Source organism: Melospiza melodia, chromosome 1 (genome assembly GCF_035770615.1).
Source record: "Melospiza melodia melodia isolate bMelMel2 chromosome 1, bMelMel2.pri, whole genome shotgun sequence".
NCBI classification, from domain to species: Eukaryota; Metazoa; Chordata; class Aves; order Passeriformes; family Passerellidae; genus Melospiza; species Melospiza melodia.
The window spans coordinates 152,342,004-152,363,977 of NC_086194.1; the positions used below are offsets into that span (position 1 = coordinate 152,342,004).

At 39.9% G+C, this 21,974-nt stretch overlaps 1 protein-coding gene across 1 annotated transcript; it reads right to left on the reverse strand.

Moving 5' to 3' along the window:
- Positions 1-6: 6 nt before the first annotated feature.
- Positions 7-21,135, reverse strand: INTS8 (integrator complex subunit 8). Its single transcript, XM_063172272.1, has 27 exons — positions 20,965-21,135; positions 19,549-19,723; positions 17,484-17,624; positions 16,993-17,064; positions 15,808-15,859; positions 15,400-15,582; positions 14,763-14,870; positions 13,955-14,110; positions 13,313-13,413; positions 12,830-12,971; positions 10,988-11,058; positions 10,674-10,849; positions 9,779-9,912; positions 9,065-9,175; positions 8,194-8,395; positions 7,524-7,645; positions 6,318-6,502; positions 4,881-4,914; positions 4,169-4,225; positions 4,024-4,085; positions 3,254-3,372; positions 2,179-2,282; positions 1,486-1,536; positions 783-856; positions 643-707; positions 493-536; positions 7-219 (listed from the first exon to the last, which is right to left on the reverse strand). The coding sequence occupies exons 1-27, from the start codon at positions 21,092-21,094 to the stop codon at positions 103-105; spliced, it is 2,988 nt and encodes a 995-aa protein (XP_063028342.1). The 5' UTR covers positions 21,095-21,135; the 3' UTR covers positions 7-102.
- Positions 21,136-21,974: the final 839 nt, after the last annotated feature.

Consider the following 21,974-nt stretch of genomic DNA (forward strand, 5'->3'; position numbering starts at 1 on the left):
TGTAAATGTTGTACAAAAATTTAATTGAATTTTTAAAAATAATAAAGTCTTGAAAGATTTTTTTCACTTTTATACATTTTGTAATCATCTTCCAGCATTAGCCTAAAAGTAAAGTTTTGCCATTGCTTGAAGAAACTTCTTTTTCCTTCTCTGAGCAGCAAGCTGTAGGACTTCCTCAGGATTGCTGGCATTCAGCTCTGTCTGGCCAATGGCTTTTATCTTGAAACAAAAGAGTAGACACAAGTAGCATGAGGCCTTCCAGTAGAGCTGTTTCATTTCAAGGCACTTTCAGCACTAGTTCCATGGGTGATTTATTTCTGTATTAATTTCCTGTATGCCCCATCACCCCACCCCTTCAGCCACAACTTGACATAAGCACCCAGATTCTGAAAGAATTGTGTGATGGAATTAACTGGAACAGAAACCACCTTTTCAGAGGTGATTTCAGGGAGGGAGACTCTAAAGAAGTCCCAGCACCCTGAGTTAACTCACTGCTATCTGCCGCTTGTCTGTCTCGCCTCTTTTGTGGTGGAGATCTGAGGATGAGTCAAGAAAAGTCAGTAGGCAATGGACTTAAGTAGGTAATGGACTTTTTCTCAGCTGTCAACATCCAGCATGTGTGGTATTCCAGCAAAAGGATACATGTCAAGTATTCCAAGATGGTGACATCCCAGATGTATTCATAGTAAGAATCCATGGCATCGTGACTGAAAGACAAGGCAGGTTAAACTGACAGAGTCACATACTGTGTTTAGGCATCTATAAACTGTTGTACCATTTACCTGTTCTGTTCCTGCAGTGCCTTAAAAGCAGTTTTATAGTCTACTTCTCGGAGGAACTGGCACAAAATAGCTACCTGTAAGGAAAGACTCAGTGATTCTGACAGCCTCAATTCCCCACAAACAAACCTTCCACACAATGCCTTGTTCATGCCACTCCTTTTCTAGACCTAATCTAGACCTTGTTACCAGGGCAAGCAAGTTCTGAGCACCTGAACACAGATCATTCTCACACAGCAGTGGCAACAGCTACAAGAAAAGGGGATTGACTCAGATCAGAAGGGAGTGACTTGGCTTCCAGGTTTCCAAATGCACTGAGGAGCTTTAGAGCGCAGTACAAGTGCTGTTACTTCTTGGAGAATGACTGACCCCATGGATCAGCAACAGAACCTGAGTTATGAAAAACAAGGCCAGGTTCCCAACACCACCCCATGGATACCTCCTCTCTTTAAAAAAAAAAAAAGTCTATATTGCAGAGAAAAGTAGAACAAAACACCCCCAGACTACTTCTACTTTTTACATTTCCAAGTATGTCTTATATTTACTAATTTTAGTCCTCTAACTGTCCTAGAAGCAAACATAACAAAGCCTACTCTACTGCAGATTGTATTTCCAAGGGAAGTTGAATTTAGTATTTTTTAAATTTATCCCCTATATAAATATTTATAAGCAAATGTTTAAGTTAATGCCATGTTTCACCTCTTACCTGGGTGTGACAATTGAGTAAAGAGCAACACTTGATCATTCTTTTTATCACCTACAGAAAGGTTTAAAACAGAACACGTTCTGAAATGCATGTTTTGGAACACAAACTGCAGTTTTTATTATTATTTTCAAGGGACCACCTAAGTAGCTATCTACATTCTTCTGCCCCCAAGGAACTCCCAGGCTTCAGCACATCCCTATTTGTCACTATAGAGATTCCCAGCACAGTAGGAGCCAGATGTTTTCAGCAGCTGGAGCTCAGGGGAGCACTGCTGGTGAGGCAGGGCTGCTGCACTGTCCTGAGCCCCTCTGGCCCCAGCCCTGCCCAGCACGGTGTGGCTCTGCAGGGATGAGCTGGGGACGGTCAGACCACACACTGATTGTGCTCTGGGCTGTTCCATTTGCTCTCCACGCCCCTGGTGTCCCACAGTGCTTTCCCAGCACACAGCTCTGCAGGCTCTATGAACTAACAGAAAAGCCTTCTGTGATTCAGCAGAGGAGGCTCAGATTTCCTCTGGCTTTCAAGCAACAAGCCAAAAAAGAAAAGGACTGATGAGGACATCTGTTCCTAAATGCATCAAGATACACCTCACATGCTACAGGAAAGTGTGTGTGCTGGACACTTTTGTCTCTACATAGAATCAGGATGCTGTCTGAATCCAAAGAGATTTCTGCAAATCCCACTTTAGCTCACCTGGTCTGTGTACACATCTGGTGGCACCATCTTATTGAAGAAGTCCGAGCATACAGCTCCTGCCTGCAGGTAATAGTGAAGGGCTGCTGAATACTGATTAGTTGCTGCCAAGGGAAAAAAGCCAAATAAGGTCTCAAAAGTAAATACAGCAGTTATTTAATACTCAGATCAACTGTTTATAGAATTATTCAGATACATCTCTCATAGCTGAATTCTACTTGTCTTCAGTGAGCTGAGCACACACAGGTAGTGAAGGAGTTGGTGTGAGTGAGAGAACAGCACCCTCATGGCTCAGCACTACTTCACTCCTCTGCAGCTCAGGAAGGGCTTCCTGGAAGGCAGCAGCCTCCAGGCTCTGTGGCAGAAGCAGAACAGAAATACAGCCCACTGCCACTGCTCCAACCACTGCTCTTTTAAACACCAGCTCTGAGGCTCCCTACATAAATGTCCTCCTTCTGGGATGCTGCTGCACTTTGTACAGGCAATAAACACTGGAAAACAGGTTTATAACCCTGAATCACTCTCCCACTGTAACATGACAGCACTGAGCACTGCATGAAGACTCCTCCTCTTACCCCAAGAGTTATAAAGCTGTAGCTATTCCTCATTTACAAACCCTTCCTCATTTACAAACCCTTGATACTTCCCTATATAAAATACAGATCCTCTCCACTCTGCTCATCTTGTGCTCCAGGGAAGCTGATCTCCACATTTAAAACCAACCACTGTTCACAAGTTTCCATTCACTTATAAAACACTGAAGTGCCATGGTTTTGCACAGTTACACCAGTCAAGGACCAACTGCACTAGAAGAGGGAAGTTAAGGGTAGCTCAAAGTTTCCCTTCCCCTAAAAGCAAGTCTGCATGACCTATCAGAAGCTCAAGCTATCTGTGGGCTTAGACACCTTCCCAGACAAACCCACCTACACCACTGCATCTGAAGATTTGAACCTCATATATCACTTAAACTTCTTTTCATGAAAGGAAATACAAGGAGGGTTATGTCAAACAAATCTCAGAGCAGCAAGGTTCCTCTACACATGTTATGTTAAACACAGACATTGGTTTCACTTACCAAAATAAATATCTGCCTGAATAATTAACCAGAAGTGGTTGTTTGCATTGATAGTCAAGGCATAGCTGACCAGCTCTTTTACTGTGATAGCCACAGCTTCAAAGTCCACTGATTGAAGACTGAAAGAAAAAAGAAAGAAAAATAATTCCTAACTTACTGCTTTGTTTTTTTAACCACTAACTTGATTTCACCTCTAGCTGAGGTCCCAAGCACCTTGCCCTAAGTGTGAAGCATAACTAACTCCAGAAAGGATTTTGTGTTGAGTAATACTACTGTTGTTACAATACAGTAAATCTGAATGAACAAATACAGCCTTCACAGGCTTGAACAAGATGCCAGAACTAAACCAGATTCTGAGATCCCACCCCACAGAGCCTCTAAATTTCAGTAGAGAAATAAAATTCAATTCAGTCAGAATAAATCAATACATACCATTTGCTACTTCCTATTTTGGCTATTATTCAAACACATCTCAAAAAATATTAGTGATTTCACAATAAAGTATTATATGGTTCAGATAAAGTGAGCATATAGTTCAATAAAGCACACAGATTAAAAGCCATATCTTTTCTTCTCCTCTTTCTTGTTTCCCCTATCTCCACCAGGACCATCAAACTAGGAACAAAACTCTCCATGTCCTCAAACCAACCTTCCCAGAGACAGAATGGGGGCAGTGATGCCTTTACATGGAGAAACCACACTAACAGTAACTGGGACCAAACCCATCACATACAGTATTTTGAAAAAAGTGTTCTTAATCGTTATCTTACTTGGGGATGGATGAGGGCCAGATAGAAATGTGTTCTGCTGCAATATCATTCACAATGTCTTCCTAAGAGAAGAAAGATGGTGTGAGAAATCAGAACAAGAAACATTTCAAGAAAACCAAGAAAGACTTTGATGATATATACTAACCCGAACATTATGAAGCTTGACAAACAGGGACAATATTGTAGTTAGAACCAATGGTTCCTGTAGGGGAAAATAAATATTCCATGAACTGACAGAACTCCACTTTCTTCCCTAAGCTTCAAAACTATGTAAGAAGTCAAGCAATCATTATAGTTTCCTATTGAAATAGGACAATATTTTGTTAAGAGATCTGCACCACAAGGATACTGCAAGAATGTTTCTGTAGAAAGTTTTTAATTACTTCATATTTTCCTGAATAACTCCTTGGATATAAACTTTACTTTTGTTTTACAGATCTTTATGTTGTTTCTGTGATTACTACCTAACCTTAAGCTTAAGCTAGGTTTACTACAACTTTCTATGCATTTACAAACCCAGAAGCTATAAACAATTTCCCTCCTTCTTACTTCTGCTGCTTAGTATGATGCATGTAGCAGCTTCTGTCTCCCTCCAAAAGGAATGCTTTGCTTCGTGACAGCTGCAATAAAATACACTCCCAATGTAAACAGATCTCCACCAGAATTCAGGGTAATTTTTTTACAAGCTATTCCACACTGCTGTATGCCAGGTATAGCAAACTCTGACGTTTTACAGCCATACAAAGCACCCATATAACTGTTAGATTTTTTGGAATTTAACACAAAAACTCCAGAAAAATACTACACCAAAAGGATGTTTTGGTTGCAAACATATTTTCAACACCACTGTGACTTACCCGAAGCTTTTTGATGAAGGACAACAATTCACTCCTAAATGAGGGACACAAATACCTATGTAAGTAATCATCCACAATAAAGAATATATGCACACTTAAAACAAAGTCAGTAGAGCAAATTCTTCACCTGCTAAAACACCCTTTCACCTCTAAGTTTACAAATATAGGGCATGTAAATGAAAATGACCAGCCCATTCACTTTTAATACAGTTACTAGCAAATTTTAAACCAAAAATAGGTTAAGTATGTTCTTCTATCAAACTATAAAAGGCATGAAAATCACAGAAGTCAACCACTGACTCTAAAGGGGAAATCAATTGAACTGTACTGCAATTCCCTAAGCTAGGTTGGCAGCAATGACCTACACACTTACAGAACACAGTGTAAGTGTTCTGTAAACAGTGATCACTTATAATGTACTTCAGTTTCCTTGTAATGAACATCAGAAATTGTCAGCATAGGACAATCCAGACAAGGACAACCTTTGGAAAAGTTTTCACTACTTCTTTGCCATAATAACAACAGGGTCACTGCCCTTTACTTGAATCAGAGGGATGAGGAAAGGTTCAGTAACCTGGAGTACAGCTGTGCTCCTTTTCCTTGCCAGAGTACATAACTGGAAGCTGCAGCACGTTGGTACCCCCTACACCTGCCCCAGAGCAGTGTAGGCAAACACAGCTGGCCTTTGGCACACCTTAACCTGATTAGCTCAAGGAAGGCAAAGACACAGAGGTTTGACAGAGGCACCTCTCCCACGGCTTTAACGTGGAAAGCTGTTCAATACAGTCACACAAACCAAACTATACCATATTAGACAACTTATACTTAGGCTCAGACTTCAGAACAGGCCAGAACTGGACAAATCAGGTGCCAGCACTGACAAATCAGAGAGTCCTGAATCAGTCATTTGAGGCTAAGGCTGCTAAGGTGTCTGACAGAGAAGACTCTTGACCAGAGTAATTTGATTTTCTTACTCTGCAGAGTTTAGCTGAATTAGAATTTCATTTCAAGACTCAGTAACATTTAGCTTTAGACCCAGATACAAATCTAAGTATAGATACCCATGCTGTGAGCTATGTGCTTGAAACAGCTATAAAAGTACAAAACTGATACACAATAATTCTATTTGCTGCAAAGTAGACACCTCCAGCTCTACTGCCCTCTAGATGCATTGACTTTACTGGTTATAATGGGAGCACAGCCATATATGCCTCAGTTTCTGCAGGGAGAGCTGCCTCCCACACACTCCTCTTCTGCCTCTGAAAAGGAAAGCCAGCACATCCCTACTAAAACCCAACTCCCACAGTGGACAGGATTTTTACCCAGATCTTTAGCTGCTGCCATCACTCTGATAGTGGAATCCAGACAATTTCTGACGAGAACATGGGATCAAACAAACCATTCAAGCCATCTTCAAAAATAATTTTAGAACCATACCTGTACATAATACCCAATGTAGACTCCCTGTGTTTTATCAAACTCACTCTTCCATCATTGCCACGTTTGTGCTGGTTGGATACACTGCAGATTTGTACGACGACTTCCCAGAGATCTTTAGCTGTGCGTCTGCTTTCTTTGGGACCTGGCAGTTCCTTGCACGTGGCAGCCAGCAACTGGCCCAGCTACACAATGCAACAGAAAAAACACAGCAACTAAGGCTCCTCTGCATATCATCTACAGCAAAGGAATTACTGGCCTTTAAAATGGCAAAGCAAAAGTGATTTTAAATGATGAACTACAAAGGAACGTGACTAAATTTTGCGGCAGAGAACACTGATGAGGAAGCTGGAAAACAGGAATTAAACAGAGCATTTTGCCATTTATTAGCTTCCTTGGTGTCTATTTCATTATTAAAAGCTCCAGAAAACAAACATATATTACATAAAACCTAACCCCCATAAAATATGGTTTAATAAAGACTGGCTCTTTAGAGCTCATTTAACTTCCATATAGTAATTAATCTTAACTGAAACTGGCACAATGTTATACAAAAAAGCTGAACCTCAGAACAGAAATTAGGAAGTATCATAGGTAAGCAGAGCAGGGTAAAAATGAACCTGTCCTGTGATACAACCTGCCTTCTGCTCCATGCCCTAACTGTGAAGTAGAAACATTGGAGCAAAACAATTTTGAAAACAAAGTTTCAAAGAAGGCAAGGCTTGAATGTCTCCAAAAATTCAACACCAGTGTTGGGTAAAAAACAGAACTCTTACAGTGCATTTGGAACATAAGTATCTCAGGAACAGAAAAGAAGCCAGACCTGAAAACAGAGATCTGCACACTTCTCATACCTCCTACATCAACCTAGGCTGAATTCCAGCTGAGAGGAGAGTCCTTTAGGAAGTGCTACAGCATTTCAATCATGGATCATAACCACACACCCCTGATGGAACCAACCTTAGCTGGCAGCCAACAAGGGCCAAGATTTCATGTGTTGCTGCAGCACAGCTTCCATGTTTTTGGTCAAGTGCTAAACATGCTTGTTGCTTAGCCCTATGTTCTACCCCATACTCAATTCATTAGAGCCACAAAGCCCCACACACTTAAGCAGAAGGGTACTTGCTTTGAAAAGTACAAAATACTTCAACAAAAAAAAAAAGCCAACTACAGTCTGAGAAAGCCTTGAGAGTGAGCACTTGTTACCTTCACATAAGGATTAGTCTGAACCAGAGGTAATGGAACTTGCATGGTCAAGTACTCGTTCTCACACCAGTTCAACAGGAAGGCAACACATTCTTCAGCTATAACTTGTCGAAGAGGAATATCTAAAAGGAAAGGGATTCTTTGTTTAGCTTTTTATTTTTGAGAAAACAGTGTTGTAAATGGTGTTGTATGAAAATAAGCATATCCCATTCCCTCTAATCAGCTGTTTTTGCTCCACTGCTATCACAGGAAGATATGATGCTTAGCCCAATGGGAGACCTCACCTCTGGAAATTAGAAGCAACAAGGGTTTCACCTAATCACAACAGTACAATGCTACTCTCTTATTGTGAAACCAGGAGGAATCTTTAACAACTGGCAAAACCCTCTGGCAGAAGTGCAGACATCTTAATCCTGTTCAAGTCCTTTAAGAGGCACTGAATAGAAACTGTCAATGTTTAGCAACAGGCAGGCATCATGCTCACTTCAAAATCCTAAAATCTAATAAAACTTCTGAATACTTACTAAAACCAGCAACAAAGTCACTGTTTTGCCATTTACACATAGTGGTTAATCTGCAATACAAAGTTGCTTTATTTTGCTGTGGATTTTTTCCCCTTCTCTCAAGGTTCGTGCTTTACTGCTCCTCAGAAAGACAGTAATGTACTTACCAGGCACTCTCATTTCCAAATACCCTCGGACTCTGCTTATAAGATCAGAAGGAGGACGCTCTCCAGAAGCACCAGCTCCAGCTTCGTGAGTGTAAATGTCCAACAGCAGCATTTCATTGAGCATGACCTGACGGAGCTTTGGAGAGAACTCAGTCACAAGCTCCAAGCAAGCAGCAAAAAGCTGTTTTGCATGGACAAAATCCTGCAATAAAAATTATATGCGTTAATGATTCCTAATAAATTCATAAGGGGAAATACTACAAGCTAAAGTGCAATCAGCTCTATCTTGGCTGAGCCAGACTCAGCATCCATTAGCATCAGCATTGCTCAAGCATGTCACAGTGTCTACTTATGAGTCCTTTGGACTTGCTATTAAGCTTAAGAGTTCCAGATCTTCTGAAAACAAAACAAGGAGTTTAAGCAAAAACATGCTAGAATCAACTACTGGTATGCTTGCTACAATTTTGTTTTAGCTGCAGTTCAGCAAATTTGTCAATTACAAGGAAAATAGAACAGCATTTCCAATAAATTCCTTATGTAATACACTTATTCAAAAGAATTGCACTTCATATCAGTAAATCAAATCACCACTGGATGTAGATGCCACATGATGTAGAACAACATAATCAAAACTTTATACGAATTAAATTATCTCCAGGCCCAACTCATTGGAAAGCCATTATCTTTGCTCTGCTGATGAAACTCTGAGGGACAGAAATCCTTATCCATTACACAACACATGGAGCTTGTCACAATATCTCCCTCACCATACAATTTTTCAGTTCTTTTTCTAAAAAAGGGCTTTCAAATTTTCCATTTCATTAAGATTCAATTGTCCAAACCAACCAGTAAGCTCATATGGCTTGCTCACCTTAATGGCACAGCAGTGCAATCCCTTGGCCATCAGGATGTAGACCAAATCCCTAGTCAGACTGTCTTTGATTCCTAAAATAACACTGCCGTAAACATTTGGTACTTCCCACTGGGAGAGAAATGCATAGGATATTTGCACAGAAACAAGTTTTAGAATTCACATCACTGTTTAAAACAACATAAACAAACCCCAAATATTGAAAATTACTGCCAATTCCTGTCTTTACATCTCATCACAAGCAATGTATGGTTCATTTAGAACTATGATAAAAACGCCCGATAACCCTTTGCTCACACTCTGAATATGCAGTAATTAAAGGGAGGAGCTAAAAAGAGACAAGAAATCTTTACTTAAACAAAGTCCTCCTCTCTCCTGCTCCCACCTTCTAATGACAGAAATTTAAGCTAAAACTATATTGCTATCTAGTCAGAACACTAAAAGCACAAGCTACAAAAAAATCTTTTCTCATAAGGAAAGCTTGTGATACAGCCAGTGATTCCTTAAAACAAAGGTTATAGGTTTTTTGTAACACTCTTCATACAGGATGTGTGTTAAAATATGTATCATCCTTCTTATAAAACCACCACTATGCAGAGAAGGAAAAGATAAATCACCCTGAGGATCTGTAAGAAAATGCTTCTTGTTCACTGCAGTATGATACCTCACCAGTCCTTGAATTACAGTCTCTTGTGAGCACATGAGCTAAGTTACCTTATTAGAAATTGTCCAGAATTGGCGTTCTGAGGTCATACCATGCAACTCAATCAAGATCTGGCGAATCCTCCATGGATCCACCGACAGTATGAGCTGATGCTCAAGCTGGCCAATATTGACACTTGCTGAAGCTGGAAGAAAAGCAACCAGGGGTCTTCAGCACATTTCTTCTCCATGTAGATACTTCCAATTCTTTAGTATATAACACTTCAATCAGAACATAGTAAGAACAGCAGATACATCATGCTTCCATAGGTCCAGACATCCTTTTGTGTCCTCTGACAAACACGTTGGGCTACCTTCACACCCTGACCTAAAGGGCTGCTTGCAATCCCTTTCCTCACTCCAGCAGCTCTGACCACTCTTGCTATAGCAGAGCAAAGATTCAAGATGAGAAAAGGTAAGGCCTTTCCAGCTCCAGCCACCATCTGGCTCCTCTTGTTAGCTTTGACTTGTGCAGCTGCACAGCCAGCCAGCTGTATTGGGGAATTTAACTGGTTTACTTTGGTAGGTTAAAAATTTCATTCAGATGCACTCCTGTTCCAGCTTACCGCACAGTCACATCATCATTAATGTATGTAAGTCCAGAGGCAGGGTTCCCTTTCTGGGAACAGCTGCCACAGCCACATTTTGTTCAAACTAATGCCATGCTCTCTCACTCTGTCACCGAGGACACGTTCATCTGGGCTTATGTATTACACTCACTTCAGAAACAAGCAAGTAGCAGCCAACTTCTTGAACAAGCAGGACATGCGCCAACCAATAACAGGAAGTACTCTCTCTAAAAACATTATAAACTTTTTTGAGAACAGACCTGCACTTTGTAACCTCAAGGTACTCATCAAGGAAATAGGACACTAGCTGCAGTTAATGAAAATGCTGTGAAAGTTACCTGGGATATCATAAAAAGAAGTGACAGGTTTTGTGCACAGATTGATTCGAGGAGATCTCTTCCGCATTTGGTCAATGAGCAGCTTCCGTTCATCGTCTTTCAGCAGTTTTATGAAAAGCTCATGAGATGAAATCATGAAGACAAACTGAAGATCTTCCATACCCAAACACAAGTTTCTAAGCAAATAAAAATGTTAGTACATAAGTAGGGAAAAAATGCTTATTTTTCCAGTTGTAAGTTCTTGAAATTTTTATTGTGTTGTATTACATTGCTTACAAAGTGCAAATTCATGTTATCTTAATATGGGTACATACTTGAGAAACGCTGCCATTCTTCTCTTCAATTCTTCAGAAGCACTTTCCAAGTTTATTGACCCTGAACAAACCTGGAAAAGAAAGCAGAAAATAACTAAGCAGCCACCTTGCACATATTATAATATTTAGTTATAGCCAGTGTTACTGACCAGCTTTCTGTCTCACAAGTAGTAACAGCCAGTAAACTTCTATCTCAGGTGAAGCAACAAGTTATGGAATAGTTTTGGTTGGAAGGGACCTTAAAGATCATCCAGTTCTAAAAGCCCTGCCACGGGCAGGGACACCTTTCACTAGACCAGGTTGCTCAAAGCTCTGCCCAGCCTGGCCTTGAACACTTCCAGGGATGGGGCATCCACAGCTTCTCTGGGCAACCAGTTCAAGTGCCTCACCACCCTCGCTGTAAAGGTCTTCCTAACATTTCATCTGCCATTTTGAGTAGGAACCTATTACCCTTGTCCTGTCCCACAACAAAATGCAAAACAGCTTTCTTCTAGTCCCCTTTAGGAGCCTGTAAGTTCTCAAGCATGCCCTTGGAGCCTTTGCTTCTCCACCCAGAACAATTACAACTCTTTTTGCCTGTCTGTTGTTTCTACTTTGTAGAGCAATTTTTGAATCTGCTCAAGTGCTGTTAGGTGGGAACCAAGTGCAGCATTGCTGGGTGGTTACCCTAATTAATCTAGAATCAAACCAGTATTTCTGTTGTGCTCTGTGTAATCCTGTCATGACTCAGTTACTCTAATTGTAGAGATGAGACCAGCTCTCAAGGGTTTCTTGTAAGCCAAAGAAAGTAAGGTAAGATTTGACTGACAAAGTTTGATACAGAAATTTCAGTACAACTGTGTGAAATAAGACTGTCTCTGAAGTAAACCTGATAAAAGCTACTGCCATCACACATGGATCAGTTTCCTTCAACTTGTACACAAGATAGGATGCTTCAGACAACTGTCATCTTCTGTCAGACATAATGCACATTCCTTTCTCCTACTTCTCTGGTATACAGAAGCACTGACACTGGGTGCCACACAAGATCATTTAGCACATGAGTTCAAAAATGAAGTATTTCTAAGTGCAAAATTATAAGATTCACTAGGACCTGTTTTTTTTTTTTTAAACCAGAAGTTGAAAAATAACTAGACAGTTGAATTTATCAGCTTGCAATAATTTTTTTAGAAGTACATTCCAGTTCCAATATGAGCAGTTGATGTAAGCTTTTAGTTGCTCTGCAGTACAGAGCACTGTCAATTAGTTTTTGCCACATGACTGAAGAGACAAGCAAAAGAACTAGGCTCAAATTAATAAAATACATTAAAATAACAGCAAAGCAATAAAACTATTAAGTTTAGCTTAAGCAACATTCAGTTTCCTAAAAAGCTTCACTAAGGGTAACAGTGCAGGTCTCACACGTAACAGTAACTCAGGATCACTGCATCCCATGCTAACTTCTACAACAAAGCTAATAAGGGAAAAGTGGTCCTCTTCCACAGGTATTTTTTCTACTCATTCTCTCTGTCTTGGAGAATTTGATTCTTTGTTCCACTAGAACAAATATTCAGCAATATCGCTACATAATTTAACAATGTCAGGAATAGCAGCAATTTCAAATACAACCTGAAGCAACAGCTCTCCACTGGACCCTCCCTGACAGATGGAAACAGAGCTCTGAACAACAGATGCAGAACTGATCACTGAGTGGAGCTGCCCTAACTGCAAATAAGTTGAATAATGTTTGACCTTTCTCTGCTTCAGAAAGCAGAGCATCCCTTGCAATAATAACAGTTATGTGGGGAAAGAAATCTCTCACTGAGTATCATTTTCACTTCCAATTTTAGGTTAATGTTTTACCTCAAGAAGGAAGTCTATTTTCTCTTTGCTGGGTTTCAGGAACAGTTGACAAAACTGAATATCAATGATTCGCCCTTGTAACACATCACAGACTGTATTGCACACGCAGACTTTGAAACACACTTCATCCAGAGCCTCATTCCTGCAAGAACACAAAACTGAAGGTCACAGGACAGCTCTGACACACAAAGAGTGGTGTCACAACAGGTGGAAAAAAATTTTTTAAAGAATCAGTCAAGTGATAAAATCAACTGTTAACGTGCATTACATTTTTTCCATCTATGGCCACAGGGAGATACAACCAAGGAGCTGTGGTGTGATGTAAAATGTAGTTTAGACTACTGCTAACAGAAACGAAGGCTGAAGTTTCATGGATGTAAGTAGGTTGTTGTGAAAAGATTTTACATACTTTCCACCAAAAATATTACCAATGAAAATTACTCTTCATCATCACTGAACATTGATTATAATCTGATGTCTCACCCTTGCTGAGCTTTTTGGAAGAGTTCTCTCAGCACTGATTGTCTGAACTGTTCAGGTAAACTGAGGGTTAGGTTATCTTCAAGGAATATCTTCACTAAGTCCTGTAACAAAAACAGTTGGAATACTCAATGCATAATGCAATAGAACCAGACAGAAAATTATTTTACCTGGTAAAAATGAGAAAACTAAGAGAAGCATCTCACATCCATATTTAATACTAAAATTAATTGATCAAAAAGGAATCAAGTAACAAAAGAAGTTCTTTATTATCAGAAAAATCAAAGAAAAAACAACAAAACCCCAGAACAAACTTGCACATCTAAGTAGCAATAGTCTCTGAAACCCAAGGAATTAGAACCCGAGAATTAGCTGAAAGAATAATTCTCAATACCCAAAGAATTATCTGAAAAGCTCTTATGTCAGCTGGCAGGAATTATTTAGCATTGTATGGAATCCAAGATATTTTAATCCAATATGTACCAGATTATATTATATTCCTAAACACATAGAACTTAAACCAGTATGTAAACGGTTAAATTGCCATTTAACATTTCTTAAAATCCATACCAGTTCAAACTGAATGTTCCACAAAGAAGGATAAACCCCCCCTCAAATATACATGGGTTTGTTTAGGCATTCTACCTGGTATTTGCCAGATTTCATACAGCTGTGGATTTTACTGTAAGGAGTTGCCTGTTGAGATGCATCATCAGAAGATGAGGTGAGAACTTCACAAGCTTGACAATACCCAGCTAACCGTGCTTCATCTATGGTAAAATGAAGTGATGATGAGCCATTCTGAAAAGTAAGAGTTACAGCAGATCTTAGTAGCCAAAGCATTATGAAATATATGCTTAATTCACAAAACAGAGACTCACAATTTCCAACAGCAAAAGAACAAAAGAATGTACATGCACACACTTCATTTAAATAAAAACTGGAATTCTGAAGTTTTGAAAATATGAATATGAAACAAAATAAAAAAGGAAGCAAACCATTCTTAAAAAATAAGATGTACTTTTTTAAAAGGTTAGAACATAGAGAATCTGATTTCCAAGGGAAAGTTAGGCTAAAAAAAAAAAACCAAAGAAGTGCTGTATGGTTACCTTCCTCAAAAACATGTCATCACCATGGACCAGGATGTACTGTTCAGTCAAGTTACTATTAGCATTGGAGCTGTCATTTCTACGTTTTTTGCATCAATACAATTTGTGTAAAAGACTATTCATTACAAAAGGTAGAACAAAGCAGCAATATACTGCAAACAATTAATATAATTTCAAACCAGGCACAACGTGAAAAAAAATCACTCTCAAAACTTCAGGAAGTTTCTTTAAAAACTCTGTGTACCATTAAGAGTTATTAAACTGCTAAAGAAGGAAGCAATAATTTAGACAAGGCATTTTTTTAGAAAAGAGTTGAATACACATACTAAAAGAACACTTCTTACCTTTGCAATCAACTCCTTTGTTTTGAAAAACTTTTCCTTAGCCTTTTCATGAACAGCTGCATTTGTAGATCCTTGTTGGAAATAGATTGCACCCAAATCATAGCAAACCTGCAAAGAGCACTCATATCAAACACACACTCTTGGACATCATGTTCCAAGTCAAGATGAAGTATTTCAGCTTTGTACTTTAAACTACTCCTACTTTTATCTAATTTACCAACATACACTGCACACCTGACCCCACATACTTCAATTGCTTCCCCTTTAACTGCAATCTAAGTAACTCTGCACAAGCATAACAAAATTAAAGAATGATTTCCCCATAATCATTGAAAACAATGCAATAAGCTATCCTTGTCATATAATGGGTTATTTCAGGGGACTGAGAGGGCAAAAGTGAGAGGTTAGTGGGAAGTAACAACAGTTACAATGATTAAAAAAGTTCTATTAATGTAAAAATGAAGGCAGTATTATTTCATTGTATTACAAAAGAAACCAACAGACAAAAAAACCAAACCCAAAATAATACAAGGAACATTAATAGAAAAAAACTGTGATTTACCTCAAAATTATTACTAAACACTTTTTCTAAAGAAACAGATATAAACTGAAAGCTTTAGTACAAAATGTGAGCTACCTGGCACTGTATCTCCTCTGTACTGATTTTCAGTCCAGCTGTAGAACTCTCTGTTTCTCCATTCACCATCCCAGGTTCCATGGCCAATAAATCCAGAGTTCTTGTAGTATGGACATAAAGATCTTTGTTCAATTTAAGTGCTCCTTCCAGGACCAGGATGGAATCAGCAGCCTGCTCCTTCAACTGTAATAGTTCAAATGCATTAAAAGAATTAACCTCTTGGTCTTGAGTTCAACTCTGGGTGTCAGTTAATGCTACATTTTAAACAGGTCAGTAAAATAACAGTTTTTTAAGAAGTCCTTCAAAAATTCTACACAATGTAGAATTGGCTTTTGTATTTCTTGTACAATAAAGAAATTCATATTTACATGCAAATTTGAGTAAAAATATGAGGGAAAAGAGTCTCACCACTTTCAAAATATTTTCAGTTAGTTCCTTTTCTTGCTGAATATGATTCATACTGCAAGTTAGATACAAGAGGTCAAGCATTCAGTTATAAGGCAGATCTGCACAGTACTTCATGTTCTAGATCACAATAATTCATTCATGCTTGGTTTTCTTAACTACATTTTGAACATCATAATGCAGGACGACTGACTGCTCTTATCTATCTCTATCTGAAATACAGAACTTCATAATGAAAAGATAGTTTTGTATGAGAATGTGGTTCAATAAAACAAAAAGTTGCAAAGTTATCATTGCCTTTTTCCAAGATCAGATTGCTAATACCAATTCAATAGCAAAACGATAATGAAGAAAGCTTCCACAGCCTCAAGTCTCATGAAGCTTCAACATTTAAACCTCAAACATGTCAGGAGCAGAAGCATGCCCACATGTTTATGCAAAAATTAAAAGTATTTTTCAATTATTTTCCCACACAGATTTTTTTTATTCAGGATCAGACTCAGATACATATAGGACAATATAACATCTATAGTAAAATAAGGAGGAGGAAGAAGAGTATGTTTAATCAACATATTTAACAGACTCTGTCAAACAAGTATGGTCTAATACTTAAGTGTAAAATTAACATAAAACATATGAAAAGCACCACTTAGATACTTCCAAATTTTGGAGATAACTGTAACATAAAAGTCAAGGACAAGCTGTTACTAAAGCCTCACAGCTTCTAGAAGGCAAAATGCAAAATTGATTTTAAATTACAAATTATTGCCTAATGAAGCAAATACTTCATTATTTCTAAGGTTATCACACACAATGCTTCCAAATGGTGTAATAAAACAACAATATTAAGCAAGCTACTGAAAGTCGGGGACGCAAAAGAATGCAAGAAATGTACCCCAGCTAAACTAGAGCATAAGCATTCTGTCAAGGGAAATTGCCACCTCTCTTCCTCTCTTGATTTTTCATGCCATGACAAAGTCACAGAGATTATAACATTGACAGAGTGGAACAACAGACAAGTATATGTACCAAGCATGTCTGACAGGAAAGTGAGAATATACTTGAAATAAATCCAAGTTATCCATGTAACAACTAGACATTTTAGAAAAATTATTTAATTCACTTAGAAATTACATTTCTGATTATAAAATACCTATGACATCCAAATTAATGATATCTGTAACTTACACATTTAACTGAGGTGGACCAGGTTTCACTTGCTTTACAGGAAAACTACTTTGAACGATGGTCCTTATGGCCCTACACAGGGGAAAAATTAAGCAAAGAATGGTATTAGCCTCAGAAATGTAATAAGCAGATTACAGGCCTCCTGATAATAGCAGTTTGCCATTTCAGAAACATTACACCATTAGAACACATCCCTTACTCAAGAGCACATCTAGCAGCTAAGAAATGCTTTTATGTCCATAAAAAGCTGAAAGATGAAGATTTTTATATTTATAAGGAGAGAGTTCAAATCATTATCTTGACTATTTTTTAGAGAAGAAAACCAGCTCTAGAATAGCTTTTCAGACTCTGCTCCTTCACTATAACCTAGCAACAGATCACAACACTTAGTACTTTAGGGTTCTTTCTCCATCTACATACAATTATACAGATAGAAGAAAGCACTGCTTTGTTCCATAATGATTTTATATTATTGCCATGTAGTAGTTTACCATCTGTTGTAGAGTAGTATTGCCATTGCAGTGGTTGGGGGTAAGCTGGACAGATCTACATCCACATGCTTAGTTCCTGGGGGAACTTTGCTGATACACAGAAGTTCATTCAATAGCATGTTCAATACAGGAACAGACAAGCTATTAAAAAATAAAAGACAGAATCAGATATTTCATAGAGTAAATCTATTTATGGAATGTTAAACAATGTACACTACTATTCGGTACTGGCTGCTGAATACCATTAAGTACTATTCAGTACTTAGCATCACAGGGATGTTTATTCAGCATTTGAGATCAGGTATGTAAAGCAGTTACCAGTATTAGCTGCATGAATTAAGCCCAAGAGGATGGGCCCAAGCAGCAGTTCAGCCAGCCAGACAGCTGAAGTGCTACTCTGCACCACTGCATTACCCACACAGGGACCTTACCAGAATAATCCAGTCACCTGTAACAGCACGACCCAGCTAGTAAGAGGTTCTTTCAAAGCAGCCCCAGATCATACTCCCTGAAGGTAAGCAACCCCATTTCCATCACAAATGAAATTTCACTCACAGAAAGTGAAGTTAAGACTAGGAACTTTTTGAATAGTGGTAAGTACAAGATACATTGGCTGGGACAGGACTCTCCTTAATAAAATGAGAAGACAGGCAGGCTGGACTGCACTGCTCCAAGCTTTTGTGGTATAATTTAACACAACTAAAATATTATTACTAATTTAGACATTTTTTGAAATTAGATCAGCGACTGCCAAAGTACCTTTGATCTTGTGAAAAATTTGTATGCTTTGCAACAAGTATTGAAAACAACCAGTGAAACTACACTTTTAGCAGCTAAAGCCAGGATTTCTGTTTAATAAATTTCAGGTCTTGTGTTCTATCAGAAGCATTTCACAAGCAGTGACAGAGGCAACTGGGGGTGTTTAGCCAGGAGAAAAGAAGGCTCAGAGGGGACCTTATCACTCTGTACAACTCCCTAAGAGGAAGTTGTAGCAAGTGGGTGGCCAGTCTCTTCTCCCAGGCAAGTGACAGGATGAAAGGAAATGGTCTCAAGTTGTGCCAGGGAAGGTTTAGATTGAATTTTATGAAATTGATTACATTTTATGGAAAGTTTTTCACCAAATGGGTGGTCAGCCATTGGAAGAGACTGTCCAGGGAACTGACTGAGTCACCATCATACCCTGAAGGTATTTAAATTATATGTAGATGTGGCACTTAGGGACATGGCTTAGTGGCAGGCTTGGCAGTGTCAAATTAACAGCTGGCCTCAATGATCTTAAAGCTCCTTTCCAGCCTAAATGATTTTACAATTCCATGTGAGTTAGAACCAGGGCAATTATTGTCCCCTTAAGATTTTACATTAAATTACAGATAAAGGGGGCAGGAGACCTGTGTGAATGAATAAGGAACTTCTGCCATTACTTAAGTGCAAACAGGAAGCCAAGTGTAAACAAGAGTCACCTGGACACAATCCTGTGCCATGTGTTTTGGGATGACCCTGCTCTAGCAGGGAGGCTGGATCAGATGACCCACTGTGGTTCTTTCCAACCATACTCATCCTGTGATTCTGTGAGTGCAGCTCCCTAACATGCACAGCACTGCCAAAGTGAAGTAGTTCTTGACTGTTCTAGCTCATCAGACCATCTTTTAGCTGAAATGTCCAAAGGAAAGATGCAAAGCTGGGGTCTGTCTACTTCAACCACAGTCATTTCACAGACACATGGAGCTATTCACATCAACAACAGGGGAGCGAGACTTCCAATTTCAAGCATGTCAGAATGAGGAAACTTATGGTAGTTTTGTCACTGAAGAAAACATAACCTCAAATTCATCTTTATGAAGCTTACATGTACACATCTTAATGTCTAAGACATGCTGGTTTTCCTCTCTAGACACTGTTGATTTGTTCAGACACACTGACTTTATCAAAACTCTTTTATAACTTACAGCTAAAATAAAACTAAATTTCAATTATCACACCCAAAAGGGAGCAAGAGAGACTTCCATTTTTTAAAATAAGTATCTCAAGCCACATCAATTTAGTAAACTTAGCATGAAGACTATACCTTTTCTCTAATACATCCAAATCCCACTTCAGATGAGCAGCAACTTTGAGAGCAAGAAGTTTTAGAATGCGGTTTCTTTTGTTATCAGGTGGTGGCTGGACTTGGTTCTGTTCATTCACTGATGGTTTTGAAGCTTGCTCCAAGAACTGAACAATCAGCTGCACAGGTGGCGGGTCTGCAAGAAAACACAGCCACTCCTCAAATTCTTTATAAGCCCAGAAATTAATTTTTTTTCCCTAGCTATGAACACGGTTCTTTTATCCTTGGTGTTTATAGTGCTGACATTGTTACTTGGTAGATTCTAATCCCAAATGGTGTCCTGCATGTGCTGACTCAAAAAAGAGTATCAACATATCTTTGCTAAATGTTAAAATTCACTTGACCATGGTAACCACACTCTCACACTTTTATTTATTTTTCACTATTTTGTATTAATTATGTTTTGATACTTGCATCTACTGAAAATAAATGCTGCCTAAAAAATTACAAGATACAAAAACTATACATCTACTTGTAATTATCCTCTGCACATAAAGTAAATTTACAAGCAACTGCTGGTACTTCTGAATACATTTACAAAATACTTTCCGATTGGTTAAAAAACAGCATCAAAAAAGCACCCAATCTCTCCCTTCCAATAAGACAGCCAATACCTTTCAGCTCTTTTGAAAAAAGAGGCCAAACCATAGCTATTACAATCTCACTGAACTCTGTGAAACATAAAGCAAGTATTATCAAATTACTTAATTCATTAAGTATAAAATCTTAAAGTATAAAATCTAAGCATAGATCTAAGATAGATTACGCTTAAATTGACTTTTTGTAGAGGTAACACTAGCCCAGGTTTTCCTGTTTCCTCCACCTCCTCGCAGAATTCAGGTGCTGGAAAAGATGACTACCACTTATGACTTACGATCAAAAGATCAGATAATTTTAAATACGGCCATTTTCTTATAACATACCAGACGAGAATTCTATTTATTCCAGGTCCAGAGAGCAATCTCAGCACTGAACCTTTCGGAAGACTTCAGCTCCTGCCACTAACAGGACCCCAATGGCAGAAAACCAGCTGCCAGCTGCAATGATGCATGAGCAGCGCTTCCCACCGAATAAACAAACTACAACACTTCCGCCCACAACATTCACACACGCGAAAGGAAAAGCGATCTACCAGACAAGAAAGACAGTGAAATGAAGTTATTAAATAGGAAAGATAAAGTGAAATGAAAAAACTCGCGTTACTGCCGGCGGTAAATGCCGCCGCACGGCCGCGGGCAGTGCCCGGCTCCCCGCTCTCCCCAGCACCGCAGCAGAGCCCCCGCTGCCGCCCCTCTGCCCCCGGGACGAGCCTGCCGCAGGAGGGGCCGGGGAGCGGGGCCGGCCCCGAGGGGAGGCGGCGGCCAGCAGAGCACGCACCGGGAGAGGGCTTCTGCAGGTGCTGCTCCAGCAGCGCCTCCTCCAGCACGAACTCGAACCACGACGTCTGCGGCGGCGTGCATGGCCGGCTGGAGGTGGCTGCCTCCCGGTCCGCCGCCTCCGCGCTCATGCCGGCCGCTCGGCAGGGACCCGCACAAACCCCGCAGCCACCGACGGCCGCACAAGATGGCCGCCGGCCGCGCCCCCTCGGAGGCGGCCCGTGAGCGCCCCGCCCGCCGCGGCGCGGGGAGCGCGGCCCCGTGGGGCGGCCCTGCGGAGCGGGCCTATCGGCAGAGCAGTCTGGCTCCCTTATTCCATCGGTGGTTTTCTTTCCCAAGTCGCTAGTTCGGTGCATATCCCTGCCTGTCCCCGCAGCCGTCCCTCTGCCTTTGCGTCCATCGCCGTCCTGTCCCCGCAGTGCTCCCTGTGAGCCCTCAGGCCGATAAATGGCTCACTCTCCATGCTCCTGCCCATGAGCCTCATGAAAGAATAAAGAAATTAGGACCTTGGTCCATGGAGGCAGATTTAAATCATGGAATCATAGAATGTTAAGGGCTTGGAATGGACCTTAAGGATCATCGAGACCCAACCTCTCCTGCCGTGGACAGACACCTCCCACCAGAGGTTGCTCAGAGCCCCGTCCAACCTGGCCTTGAACACTTCCAGGGTTGGAACATCCACAATCTCCCTGGGCAACTTGTTCTAGGATTTCACCTCCCTCACAGCTGATAGGAAAGATGGGTGCTAATGTCTTTACAGATTATTTGATCAGAAGATGATTTAGGAGATTTAGGAGAAATGGGTGTTAACTGTCTTTGAAATGTGTCTCTAGGAGCATCAAGCTGTGTGGGTTTGTTACAGAACCCAGGTGTTTTGACCAGACATTTTGAATTCCTGAACTTCAGAGTATTAGGAGAAATGCATCTGTGCAAAGTCTATTGCAGAGCCCAGATGGTCTGAACTTTTGGTGGATCCACAGAACCTAGACAGTCTGAACTTCCCAACTTTAG

Bases quoted from the DNA above. Each gene is read 5' to 3' on its own strand.
- INTS8 (XM_063172272.1), bottom strand. From the start codon at position 21,094: ATGAGCGCGGAGGCGGCGGACCGGGAGGCAGCCACCTCCAGCCGGCCA. The intron at 8,396-9,064 runs GTGAGCAAGCCA...TTTTTATTGCAG, and splicing joins TGCACTGCTGTGCCATTAAG to GATTTTGTCCATGCAAAACA. The intron at 4,086-4,168 runs GTTAGTATATAT...TTCTTCTCTTAG, and splicing joins TCAAGCTTCATAATGTTCGG to GAAGACATTGTGAATGATAT.